The sequence below is a fragment of the Morone saxatilis genome, unplaced genomic scaffold, assembly GCF_004916995.1.
Source record: "Morone saxatilis isolate NCDOM2014 unplaced genomic scaffold, NCSU_SB_2.0 Contig12, whole genome shotgun sequence".
Lineage (NCBI taxonomy): Eukaryota > Metazoa > Chordata > Actinopteri > Moronidae > Morone > Morone saxatilis.
In genome coordinates this window covers 12,572,399-12,586,110 of record NW_023339674.1, presented here as the reverse complement: position 1 = coordinate 12,586,110, position 13,712 = coordinate 12,572,399, and the positions used below count along the sequence as shown (strand labels likewise).

General features: G+C 38.3%; 1 protein-coding gene across 2 annotated transcripts in view; it reads left to right on the top strand.

The window, feature by feature from the left end:
- Positions 1 to 13,712, top strand: part of negr1 (neuronal growth regulator 1) — a 131,912-nt gene that overhangs the window by 61,050 nt on the left and 57,150 nt on the right. For both annotated transcript variants that reach the window (XM_035653646.1, XM_035653647.1), the window contains exon 3: positions 607 to 732. In XM_035653646.1, the coding sequence (XP_035509539.1) occupies positions 607 to 732 (126 nt within the window). The remainder of the gene's footprint in view (positions 1 to 606; positions 733 to 13,712) is intronic.

The following is a 13,712-nucleotide window of genomic DNA, read 5'->3' as shown; positions in this document are numbered from 1 at the left end:
ATATATATATATATATAATAAGAGTAATGCTTCTGTTCAAATGATTCTGTTTTTCCTCATATTATCATGTCAAATCACAAGGGTTTTTTGGGTATCAATACAGTAACATAATGACTGCAAAGTCTCTACAAAAACAATGCTATGCCTATAATTTTCCGTTATCAAGACACCTTGTCATGTGTTACTGGCTTTTAACCAAATGATTATGTTCTTTTACTTAAATTAACTGTACATTTCGGCAGTAAGTTTTGATTGAAAATGTCACCAGAGCGGCTGGAAACTAGTGATTGGCAAGGGGGAAATTAAATCCTCCCCCCTACAGGGAAAATTTAACAATATGGTAATGTCAGACTCAATCATGGAGTCTGAGTGAAAGGTAGTATGGTTTTACCTAAAGTGAAGGGTTATTTAAGTATAGCATGTATCTCTACTGCATCTGCTTGTTTAAAACTGGAACACAGGCCAGTTCTGACTGTAATATCCACCAGGCCTTCCTTTACTTTCCTATGTAGTATTACGTATAGACGATATTGGATGAACCAGAGATTGCAGATTTGAAATGCTAATCTTGTTTCTGTATTTTTTTAATTTTTTTTTTACCTCTAGTTCCTCCCAAGATATATGACATTTCCTCTGACATCACGGTAAACGAGGGCAGCAACGTGTCGCTCATCTGTACAGCCAGTGGGAAACCTGAGCCAACCATTTCCTGGAGACACATAACCCCATTAGGTGAGTTCACTTCACCTCTCACATACCTATGCTAATGAGTGGGTGGATGGATAAATGGATGGACGGACGAGGCGATGGATGAACAGAGAGAGGAAATGAGGAAGCATGAACGGGATCAATAGGTGATAGACGAGAAAGGACTGGTAGTTATGTTGCAGATGAAGGGATGGAAAAGGGAAAGGGATGGAGTGAGAGATAGATGAGGTTGGATGCATTCATGACAGAAGGAGACGGGGGACAAATAGATGTTGTAATATATTCAAGTGAACATACAGTGTTATGGAGAGAGTGGGACATGAGTACTCCTACAATGATGTTGCCTTCTAGCATTGGGGCATAAGCAATGGCTAAATCATTATTTGTCATTGTTCTAAATAGCTTGAAAGATAGTAAAATAAAATAATTATTTGTTTTTATGCATAAATATAGCATGTATCACACTCAACCTCAGTTTAACTTTGATGATGTCTAGATAAAATGATAAATAAAAACCAAGTAAATCACATAGAATGAATGGTTACTGATGTGTCGACACTTCTTTACCATATTGATATATTTTGCCCTAAGTTCAGATTCATCCACAGACTGGTCCGTCCCACATAATGGGGACTATGTAGCTAATGCAACCACATGCTGCTGCAGGCTGACCGTATAATATTTGATTAATTAATAAAAGTAATTTCACGAGTAGCCAAAGTTTCCTGAGTCATTGCACCACCAACAAATCCATATGCAGTTTCTCACAGAGGGTATTGTAAAATTGTGTACTCTGTGGACTCCCCAGGTTTAAACAGTGGCAGCTGTTACATGATGTGACCTTCTTTACTATAAATGAATGAATATGAAATCAGCTAAAAACAAAAAACTATCTATCCTAGAAAAATTATCCATATGCCCTATGTCAGTGGTTCCCAACGTTTTTCCACCAGGGACCCATTTCTATCAGGGAGTAAACTGATAACCCCTGACTAAGTGACATGTTTTATGGATATTATATATTACATTCAATGCATAATAATACGAAAAAAATATGTTGTTTATTTTTAATAATTTATAGGTTTCTTTTCTTGGGCAACAATTTCAGTATTTTATTTGTTTTATAGCAGAGAGTGAACGCTCTATGAATATAACTTTTGTTCAGGTCTTCACCCTGCCCTTATCCTGTGAGATTTAATTTTATATCTTAAATAATAATCTAAAAAACAATTTTATTTTCCTCACAGAAATGAATGAAATGCAGAGATATAGGCCTACTGTATATATTTTTCAAAGGTTTTCTTACACCCTTTAAAATCAAGAGGTCCTTCAATGAAGCTGAAGGTTGGGAACCAGTGCTGTAGGTTCTAAGTGTAAGTATTAAAAAAATTAAAATATCCCCTAAGATGTTGCTACTTGTGCACTTCCATTTTAAAATGAGACTCTCTAAGCAGTTAACAAACAACAAAAGATACTCTAAGCCATAGATTTTGTTACTTGCTCAAGGCAGTAGTTAATGTGTTAGCAGAGAACATCCTGCCACAAAATCAAACATGTTGATGAGTATTGAGGAGGTTCTTATCACTGCAGGGAGACCTCCGGTTTTCTTTGGCAGTTTGTAAACTATCATTTAAGGTGCACTAGCAAAGAATATCTTTATTATTATCATTATAATTTATTTAGGTGGCTGCTAGTCAGAGCACACATACATCATTAAGTGCTTTGAATACTGAATCCTCCCTTTGAAAACTCATTCCAAAGCATTTAACTGTTGCTGCAAAGCCCCCACCCAGCCATTTCCAGTCCTCCCTCATTTTCATATTAATGGATTAGAGCCTGCTGTGCTTATCTGATAGCTGTGAGGATGACTGCATTTATCTTATGGCTGTCAAATCCTCCTCTCTGGTGCTTGCCCTGATTGCGTTAGGGGAGTTTTCAGAAGATGATCAAAAGAGCCATCCTCAGAGTCCGAGTGGCAGTCACTCATTCTACTTTGAAGTGTCCACACTTTGAAGTTTGCCAGGGAAGAAATGATATGCTGGTCAAATGAGAGGGCCCGAGACTAAATGTAATCACAGGACTGTCTCCTAGCACATCAGAAAAGAAGCCATTTGCCATGGGATCTTTGAGTCAGTTATTGTAGTAAGGGCGATTTGTCCAAAGGACGTGGTACAACTGAAAGGTTGTAATAGGCTAATTACCTATCGATGGAATTCCTTTAAATCTGTTGGATATGCAGAACAGTCTGCTCCAACCAGTGCATAGGCAACATGAATGTACAGTCACGGCATATGGGGTATCTCACTTATGAATGAAAGCAATCCTACAACTGAACTAGCCAAACTACCATTAACACACAGACACCAAAAAAAACATTAAAAAAGGACAGGTTTTTAATCCCAGGTAGTGAATATAGTCACCTTTTTTAGAAACTTTTATGTATAGTATTATTGTTAAAACAGTTATGTCCTTCATCACATTTGCTTTGGAAATTGGTGTTTTTTGTGGCCAACTAATGTTCAGAGACTGTTGGTTCAAATGTTCACACATTTATTTTTTACTTTCTTCAGCAAAGGTTTATGGAGATTAACAAACTGAAACTTTGCCAAGTTCTGTAATCTGACAACACATACACAGCATGAAGAAATTTGCAGCTAATACAGAAAACACAAGCAAATACACAAGCTCTGCTAGTCAAAGACCAGGGAAATTCTCTCAACAACTGAATGTGGTCAAATTGGCAATTGTGTTTAAGTTGCTTGTGTTTCGTCTGTTTGCAGAATTTGTATCATTTCAAATGCTTGTTTTGCACATACTATCAAATTATAGTATTATATTAGAGTAGAGAGAAGAGATGTGCATTTGTAACACAATCTATAAGAAAAATCAGTATAGTAGTACTATAGTATTAAGAATACACATTTCCAACTTTCATGGTCAAACTGATTTTATGGTGAGTGTATCAAACCATGACTTCGTGAATCATACTAATACCAGTGGTATCTGATTGTTTCGTTACACCTCCATCACAACATTTTGGCTATGTATGTTTGGTAGGAGTAATAGCTTTCATTGATGTGAGGCCAAGCAGGTGAAATGGCTGTAAAATGACAAACATGTCTACTGCACATGGCAGGTTTTATTTGCTGGCCTTACTCTCTTCAACACTCAGCCATTTTGGGTTGGGGGTGGAGATTTTTCGCACTGTAGATAGTTCTGCTGCGGCAGTCAGTGAAGTTTGACAGAATGATAAATTGCCCTGACTGACTGTCAAGTTCCTATTCCCACTCCGACTGTTTTGTGTTTGCATTTTTTCCTTTCTTCTCCCCTTCCTGCCAACCAGCAAACTGCCAGCTAATAATAAACTTTGTGCATCCAGTGAAGTGTGGCCATAAACTGTTTATTGAGACGATAATTTGGCTCAGTATGTGTGCACATAAAGTCAATGCATATTCCTCAATTAGAGAGATGCAAACTGAATGAAGTACTTGTAACACACAGATCATCTTTGTTGACATGTTACTAGAAGAAGGACTGGTGCCAGCATATGTCTGGAGCTTAATGTGCTCAAAGAATCATTGCTGTTTTGTGTAACAGTTTAATTACCCATGTAAAAATTTGCCTGACAGAGAAGTCCACAGGAGTTTGGGGTGATTACTGCACGATAAGGGCGCTTAGAAGTGGAAAGCCCGCTCAAGTCCCCTTATCTGGTGAAATCTGGATGTGCAAAGTGAGTGTTTAATGCTCTCCCTACCCTTGAGCAAGGATTCTACTCCCAACCGTTCCATGGTTGTATCTCACTTACCAGTTGAAAATCACTAATGGGAAACTAGTTTTTATAAATTAATATGTTCTTTTATGAGCCTAGAGCTGCTGCCCCAGTCTTTTGATATTGAAACAAAAATCATTAGAAGAGATACATTGGTAATACTCCTAGAAGTTATATTAATGTAGCTCTTGACATTGCTACTCACTTTATTTCTAAACTGACAATAGCGTGGGTGAAGTGTCAGCCTTTCAGGGTATTGCCTACGTATGGAGTACTGTGCAGTGGTTGCTCACTACTCTTCATAGGTCATAGGCAGAGGGGTAAAATAGCCTTTAACATAGTCTGTTTCATTGCGGATTGGTTGGGTGGATGGCTGGATGGCTGGGCAAAATTGCTTTGATAAGCTTTTTCCATTGAGATTTGAATCCACGGGATAGAAGTGTGACCTTTGAAAAGGCTGACTAGAATACTAGAATATGTATTTGATTGTTTCCTGTGATAGGACTCAGCTGGGGCACAGTTTTCTCTCTTTTTCCAAGCAGCTACTGTACACATATCAACTGCATACTGTATATGTTTTTCTTTTTCATTGAAGTGCATATCTTTCTCTAAACACTCCCCCCCAAACAGGAAAAAGATAGTAACATCCTCTACACTGACAACTCACTACAGTGTGTGTACTGTTACTTAAAGTTGGATCTGACAGAACTTGCATGGTCCTGAACTAAGTGGCAACAGCAAGTGCATAAGTACAGTAGCTCAGTTGGTTTTTATGTGAATGGAGTAATGAATTATTCAAACTTGACTTCATATCACTGCTACATACCTTGAGTTGAGCCTGCCATGTCGCACTGGAATTTGGCAGCTCTTAAAGAGATGCTAAGCAAGTTTGTGGCGGCCTGTTCACCAGGGATCTCTCATTCACCACTGGGTTCCTTTTCTCATAGTTTGCAATGAACTGATGTGCAGTTCAAGGGCTGACACTTGAGCATGCTTTAAACACGGTGGGAGGTGAAAGATAAAGAGTTAGGTACTGCATTTCAAATTTCAGATATCAACAGCAGGAGCTGTGTCTAACACTTCCCCATTCAGCTGTTGAGCTGAGTATTGCGAACTAAAGAGGTGCTCAATGGGCACATGCTTTATTGGAGTGTCTGTAACATGATGAATAGTGGACCTTTTTTAACTCAAATGTGATATTGAGTTACTGTCACACTACACATATTTAATGGCAGTTGCGAGCCACAGATGATTTCTTTCCAGGCAGCTATTTTTTATTTTTTTTTATCTCTTAAACACCCAGCCAACTTTTGAAAATTAAATTAAAATACATTGTTAGACCCATGTGATGAATACAGACATAAGAGATTTCAAGGATTTAAGAGCTAATTATTTTTATTTTAATAATCTGGGCAGCTGTGGCTCAGTAGGCAGAGCGGGTCGTCCACTAATCACAGTTCGATACCTAGCTTGTCCTGTCCACACCGCTACTTGGGAAAGATGCTGAACTCCAGATTGCTGTGGATTGTCTGATGGTAGCCACTGCTGCTGTCGGTGTGTGAATAAAAGGTAAATTGCTTCTATCCAAAGTAAATTGGATAAAAGGGCTATATAGCTATAGCTGTAGCTGTTTGATTTGTTGATTATTTGTGATCATCAATTAGACATTTGGAAATAAAATGTCAGAAAAAAATGCCCAGCAGCCAAGGTGACATTTTTAAATGTTCTTGTTTTGTTGGAGTAACAGTTTAAACACAAAGAGAGGTTTGTTGTTGCAGAATTTCAGCATTCTTAAAAAAATAAAATAAAACAAACTTACACTTTTCATATTCTTCTGAATTGGCTCACCATATCGCTATCATACTAACCTTGTAGATACATATAGACACATACAGTATTTTGTTCCATTGTTGTTGAAATACATCAGATTTTTAGAGGCGACTCATCCTGAAGACTTCAGCGAAATATACTTAAATATAATCTCTTTTTTATTATATTCACACACTCATTGCAGTGTGTTAAGAATTCATGCACTGGCCAAACTCGACAGATTGATTCAATTCCACGCACTGTAGCAGCCAAGACAGTTAATTAAACAATAAGCACAGTCGAGCCGTGGTATGGAGTCAACGTTTTGTTCAGTTGTTACATTTTTTTGTTCCAATTTAATGGTAAAGCAAAAAGTATTTAGTATTTGTAACTCAGGTCCTCTGAGATACAGGGATTCATTTACCTTCTGTATTTTGTTCTTATTAACTACATCTTTCTTCACCGACCACTTATTTGGAAATGTATCATACAATTTTTGAGTAAACAACTGAAAGCTCTCAGTAGTACGGTATGTTTTTACTGGAATCAACTAATTGGAATTGGATTAATTTGAAGACACAAAACAAATGAGAAGCGTTGTTCAAATATTTTCCTTGGTCACACTAATTACTTAGTTTTTCTCCAAAACGCATTACTCAGTATGTTTATTTGGAACTATGTCTCTGAGCTATTTCTCTAATCACACAGTCACATTGATCTCTCAGCCTGGTCCAACACCTGAAATTGTGTTTCCTGCCCAGAGTGCATTTGGCTAAATATGTCTGCAGAGAAAGTAACAGTGAGGTAATTCTACGGGTCACTGAGGTGGCAGCACATGCAATCAGACATGACTTAAGGCTCCTTTGGCCCAGTTCCACTCTCTGGATTTTAGCGGCCTCAGATTGACAGCCAGGTAGCAGGGTAGGGGTTATGTATCAAGACAGACTAACAGCCTTTCTCAGGCAGGCCCTGTACATCGTGTGATTCTACCCCTAGTTCTGGCCCACACCTTGAGTTGGGGCCAGAAGGCAGCAGCACACAATGTAGCAGCGTGGGTTGTTCTCCATTTTCAGGAGTTAAAAGGATAAATTGATGTAGAAAATGCTGCTCTATGCTATAATGGATTCTTCAGCGATGCCTGCCCTATCTGTGTATTGCAGCCCTGAAGGAAGCGTACTCACAGCTACCCTACACAATGTGGGAAATTGCTTACTGCAACGGGACTTAGCCAGCATTGGCACTGAATGTGAAATTAACCTTGCTATGATTTCTTTAATTTGCTTGGAGTGACATCTCCCTCAGGTGAGAGGGGCCTTTGTCAGTCTCTCAAATATCTCTCAGCATGCACTCACACACAATTCATGTTAGGTCCCTTGGTGGTTTTACATCACCAACAAAGGAGATTATTTTCTTCCATCTTTTATTCTGCATATTCTTTCAGGATGCACAATGCTCTGTCTGTTTTTGTTTACTGTAATGTCAAGGTTGAGCACTCAACATATAATGTTCTTCAAAGTATATATCAAGGATGCGATTCTTGTTTAATGGCTTCTGTGACCTTTGCAAAGCCCCCTTCCTGCTGTAATCGATAGGAATACCATTTGCAGCCAAGGCAGGAGGATGCAACTAGATCTTATACAAAAAATGGCTTTCATTTATCAAGAAAGACTGCAGTCTAATTAGATTTTTTTTCCAATGTAAATTTGGCCATTTGTTTCAGAAGTATCTGTTTGTATATGTTGAAATCTAAGACCACATCTGCTTAAGTAAAAACTCAATTTAAGATAAATATTACAGTATAAAACTTGCAATACAATAAGTCCTGAATTATTTGCCATAATTAAGCCACTCTTAATACTTAAGCTTAGATGTGGATGATATGGGCATAAAATAATTTTATATGGAGCATTTTTAAATTGCCAGTATTTCTACATATGTTCCTAAAGTTATTACATACAAATAAAACCAAAGCCACAAGTAAAATCTGTTTCTGTCTTTCACATTTTTTCATTGTATTATAGGACAGTATTTTAATTATAGTATTATCATAGTCACCAGTCACAATTAATATTTTTCTCCTTGCAATGAACATATCTTACAGCATAGAACTGATTGGTATTGGTTCATAAATATTTGGGGGTTCCTGTAGAACCATGTGTCCTCATTTAAACTTTCATTTAGTCCTATCACTGTTTTCACTTACCAGCAAACTTGTTATTCCCTGAGCCCAAATACTTCAATATTCTCAATTTATTTGGCCTCCATTCCGGGTTTTTGTCAAAACTTTTTTTCCTGTCTTATCCTACCAAATTTATCCAATCATAACTTTGTGCAACGTGGATCATCTCTTGGATGTCTTTATTACAGCTTAGCTGTAATACAATTTGTCTGTGGTGTGAAAATGAATTTGGCAGCAAAGACACAGAAACAGGGAATAAGCCATATCGCTCTATTTTCTCTCTAATCATAATCAAAGTTGTTCAGTGGAAAGACATGTCCTTACTGTACCTGCCTTCAGTTTACGGATAATTTACTTATGCTAGACATAGATACTAGTAGCTAGAGTTATTTTTCTGAGTTACTTCTTATGTGCACTTATACAAAGTCTCACATTGTAATAATAAATAATTTACCTCTTCAACTTCACTGCACACACCAGTGGGACTATACTTTAGGTTGCATGAACTATCATGACATTTACAATATGATTTTAGCTGTATAGTTACTATTATTAGCCGTACTGGATGGTGTTTTCTGTGAAACAGATTAAGACATGCTGAATACAAAAATGTGTGTCAGTTTGTTTTTAGCAGCCAGAAACATTCAGAGGGAGGAACATTCTTTTGCAGAGCTCAGAGAGAGCAGAGAAAAAACAGAGTGGCTTGAAACAATGTTAAATGAATGTGAGATGTAACAAAAAAGTCTGATACTGCTTCATGGCATTTTGTGGGCTTGGCAAAATTGATGTAATCACGGTGAGGATGTTGTATATCCCACCTAACTTCATTCGTTTTAATCTTAGAGGCTTGACTAATATTTGACCATCTCAAAGATGTCATTAGAAGCTATTGTCACAGCACAAGACACGAGAATTCTCTTCACATTTATGAGCACTTTCCCGAACTGCAATCTTTAGCTCCATCAGTTTAATTGGAAGCCTGCATGCCACCTGTGGATCACTAAAGGGTACTGTTGAATCTGAGAGTCATTATTACTCACACCTGTTTCATGATTGTTACATGGAGTCTTGCATTTATAGTGTATGAATTGTGTAAGAAACTGAACAGGCCTTTTTCACAGCAGAGATTTTGACATGTACCAGCAGGAATACCACAGGAAGGAGTGATAACATTAACAATGGCTGAAGTCTATCTAGAAACACAGTTCTAAGACGCTGGTATTGTGTATGCAGGCTTACTGGCATGGCTTACTGGAATACCTCAAAAAAGAAAAAGAACAGAGCCATCATTCATTTCATGAATTACACTTGTGCTTCACCGGCTATGACAAGAAAAAATCTCACAAAAAAAGATATTTTCCGGAATCCATGTAGATTAACTTGCGTGTTTCCATGAGGAACATGTTTTGCATTTTAGACAGTAAAAAAGGAAAGCGTATCTTAACTTTTGTATGGTTTCTATCCTTGTTGTCAACTACCACAATTAAGGCACAGACAGATCAAATTACCTGCTGTTCCAACTGGATTTACACTTATATATACAGGAGAGTGACATTATGCATCATTCCTGCTTTGAATCTCAATGCCCAACAGGGTATTTCTTGTTCTGTGGATGGCACTGAGAGGTCAGGCATAATGTAACCACTAAATCGGCTGATACTCGCTCTAATTGGTTTGATCAGTGAACTCTATAAACGCAGATCAGAAGAGCTGATCAGCTGACACATTTATTTTATTCCACATTTATATTCAGTGTTGGTTGGTATATTATCGGCCAGGGACTCGTTTTAGCGTTTTGCAGAGAGAGAGACAGAAACAGAGACGTTATCTGGTGGATGTTTAACAAGCACAGAGCAGGTAAATCAACAGTTTTGTTTTCGATAAGCGAAACAAGCATTAACGAGCCTCTTCGTTAATGCGCAGCTTACCTGCTGTTGGGAAAACGGAATCATGGGTGAAAAAATCTAAGTTGTGTTTTTTGGGCGCCTTTATAAAACTTACTGCTGACCATCAAAGTAACGGAACGAACACATACGAGCCTTTCTGCAGAAATAATGATAACTTGTTGTATTCTCATTCCGTTTGTTAAATAGAAGACACAAAGGCGATATACGTGTAATTCTCTTTTTTTTTGCTCACCTCTCACAAGAATTTACACAACAATAAGTAACTTACTTTGTCAGTTATATTTATATTGAATTAAATGCAGTGTACTTATTATCAAACCAGTTAGCCAGAGGCTCCAAAGCCAGCCAGAGATGCTGTTTTATATCGTATGGTCAACCAAGCATAGGTGACCCATTTTGCACCCACTTTCTTATCATCAAAGCTACACTTGTTAGTAGCATTGAAGAATTCATTTTCCTCTATTGATTTTTTTAGCCTTAGTTGTCATTCTAATGTGTTCTGATTTTGCACCGTCAGCAGTATTTTATGTCTTGTTGCGCAAAAAAACAAAAGGAAAATTGAAATAGATTCATAATTAAGTAATTAGGCCTCAAACATTATTCAAAATGACACGACTCATTGGACTAAAAGGTTTAAGGCCACAGGAAAGAAAACATTGTCTCTGGTGCCATACAACTGGACATCAGGCAGGACGGCATCAGACCAGCTGCCTTGAAGATAAACTACTTCAGACCAAATTGAATGAGGCTGTATTAGGTGAAACAGATATGTACAGTAGAGTGAAGTTGTGTTCTGCTGGCAAAAATAACATTTCTGGTATGGTATTCTAGCCATTTAAAAAAAAGTTTCAGACTTGTGTCGGTATAGATCCCGATGCTTTTCAGAAGATTTAACTAAGAATGTAATTAGTCCTGCCTGATTTCTTGAGGAATTCAATTAACATTTAACCCAGTATAGACTATGTCTTAACTGCATTCAAAATTGTACTCTAATGTTTATTTAAATATGTACTGAATGAAAACTTTACATCAAAGTGAAGTGCAAAATCCAGTCTCAACATGAGAAGAATTTGTGTGTGCAGGAAAAAAAGCCAGGAAAATTGCCCTTTGCACTTGCATTTCTCCTGAGCAGGTGGAAACACTTTTCCAGGTCAGGAGTGCAAAAATAAAAATAAAAAATAGAGCACAAAAGGAAAGGCTTAGAAATAATATTGGTGCCTTTCAAAATCATAGTCAATGGCATTCAAGCTCCTGTTGCCCACGAAAATATTTGAAGACAGCGGGGCTGTGCAACCCTGTTACACAGTTCCCATCTGTGTAACAGCCTTTCTCTATTCTCTTCCTGCAGATTGTACCATGCCCACATAACCATCTCATAAAACATGACTCATGTATGTCATATAAGCTTCATTTTTATTTAACTTTTTTTTTTTGTTTTAGTTATTCACATTTGATTCAAGAGTATATATATATATAGTATATAATCAATGTGTTTGCCAAACAGGGTATACGATAGCAGGGAGAGCTCATTTAACTCAACTGAATGCGGTGTTGCTTCTACTATTGATTAGTGGCTAGATATCAGGTCTTTCATTTTCAAAGCCAAACTTTGTTTTCTAAGAGATAGAGGGGAAAGCAATGGAGATAAAAAAGACAGATTGAGAGAGAGAGAAAGAGAGGCAGAGAGAGCACAGAGGCCACAGACCCCGGTCATTTTCATGCACCAGGCCCCTTTGCCTCTCCCTTCCCCCATCCATCCATCTATCTGCCCTCCACCCACCCATCTCCCCTCTCACCCCGCTCGCCCTGCAGGGCAGGCCCTGCCTTCCATCTGTTGTCTGTCCCAGCTAGGAGCAGCCCTGTTCCCCCTCCACTCGCATTTACAATTCAATTAAAAGCAACAAACCCCTTCTTCCTCCTCCCTCTCCCTCTTCCTCCTCCTCCTGCTGCTCCTCCTCCTCATCTCTTTTTTTAGCTGTGCCTGGATGAGCACAGCAGAAAGGCCTATGCCCCATGTAGGGATGCAGTCATGACACACACTTACCAAGCCCACAGATGATGCAAACACACACTGACACATAAATACACAGTGTGTGCAAAAGAGCAAAGGAGAGGACGCAGGGAGATGAACACACTCACGCACACAATGATTTTTTTTTTATCCTCATTTTGAGGTAGTGAATAGAAAACAGGGTTGGTGGGGCTAAGCCCAGGAACAATACAACTAAAGAAAGTGGGTCACACTTTGCATTAGAATAACGTATGTAACGATGATGTAACAACCCAAGAACAAATGAAAAAAAAGGTTTATATAATAAATTAGTTATTAGCATATTTAAAATAGACAGAACAGAAGTCCTTGTACAAAGTATAGCATGTATCACTACTCACTTGCTAACTTACTGTGGTTTGCAGAGTTAATGATTCTGCTCCAGAAAGTTTCTACAGAGGCATAATGACTCTTCCGCTGTCAACACAGTTTATAAACTCTTTACAATTAACATGGCTTCCTCATAAACAGTTTTTTTAAATAATCTCTTATAATATAATCTATGTGTAAAAAGGCATTCTGAAAGCTTGGGAGTCTAAATCAAGTCTCTCATAAATCTCTCTCTCTCTCTTTCTCTCTCTCTCTCTCTCTCTCTCTCTCTCTCTGTGCTGTAATGTGAAAGCAATATCCACAGGCATCCTTTCTCTTGGAAAAAAAGGGGGGAAAAATGAGAGTCTTTAATATTTAATTATGGTGGTGCCAACATGCAACTTTTATCACTTTCTTGTGTCATCTGCATCTCGGGCGAGCCCAGAAGATATACACAAGGAGCGAGTGAGAGAGACAGAGCGAAAGGAGGGAGAGGGAAAGAAAGAGAGATATGGAGTCTGATGTGCACAGAGAGACAGAGAGACACAGAGAGAGAAGGCTGAGGAATAGAAGAGGAAAGGGAGGCAAAGAGGGGGAGGAAATACACTGTCATGGGGGAACCCATGTGATAGAGAAAGTGAGCTCATGAGAGATAAAGGTGCGAAATAGGGAAGGAAAAACAAAAAAGATAGGGCAAAATACAGATTAAAAACAAGGGGAGAATACAAAAAAAGCGAGAAAGAGACAGAGAAACCACAATCGATATAAAAACAGACCTCCTATTCAGTGGGAGCAGCGTTTTGTACAACTATGGTATACTGTATTGCAAGTTGCATGAGGGTCTGGCTGTCTGCAATGTCATTGTCTGTGTACAACCTCGAGTGCAGTCTGTCTATACATCCCCATGTCCCTAACCTCAATGCATACACCCCCCTACCCTCATCAACTCCCCCCCCCCCACCCGAACCTCGCACCAAGGCC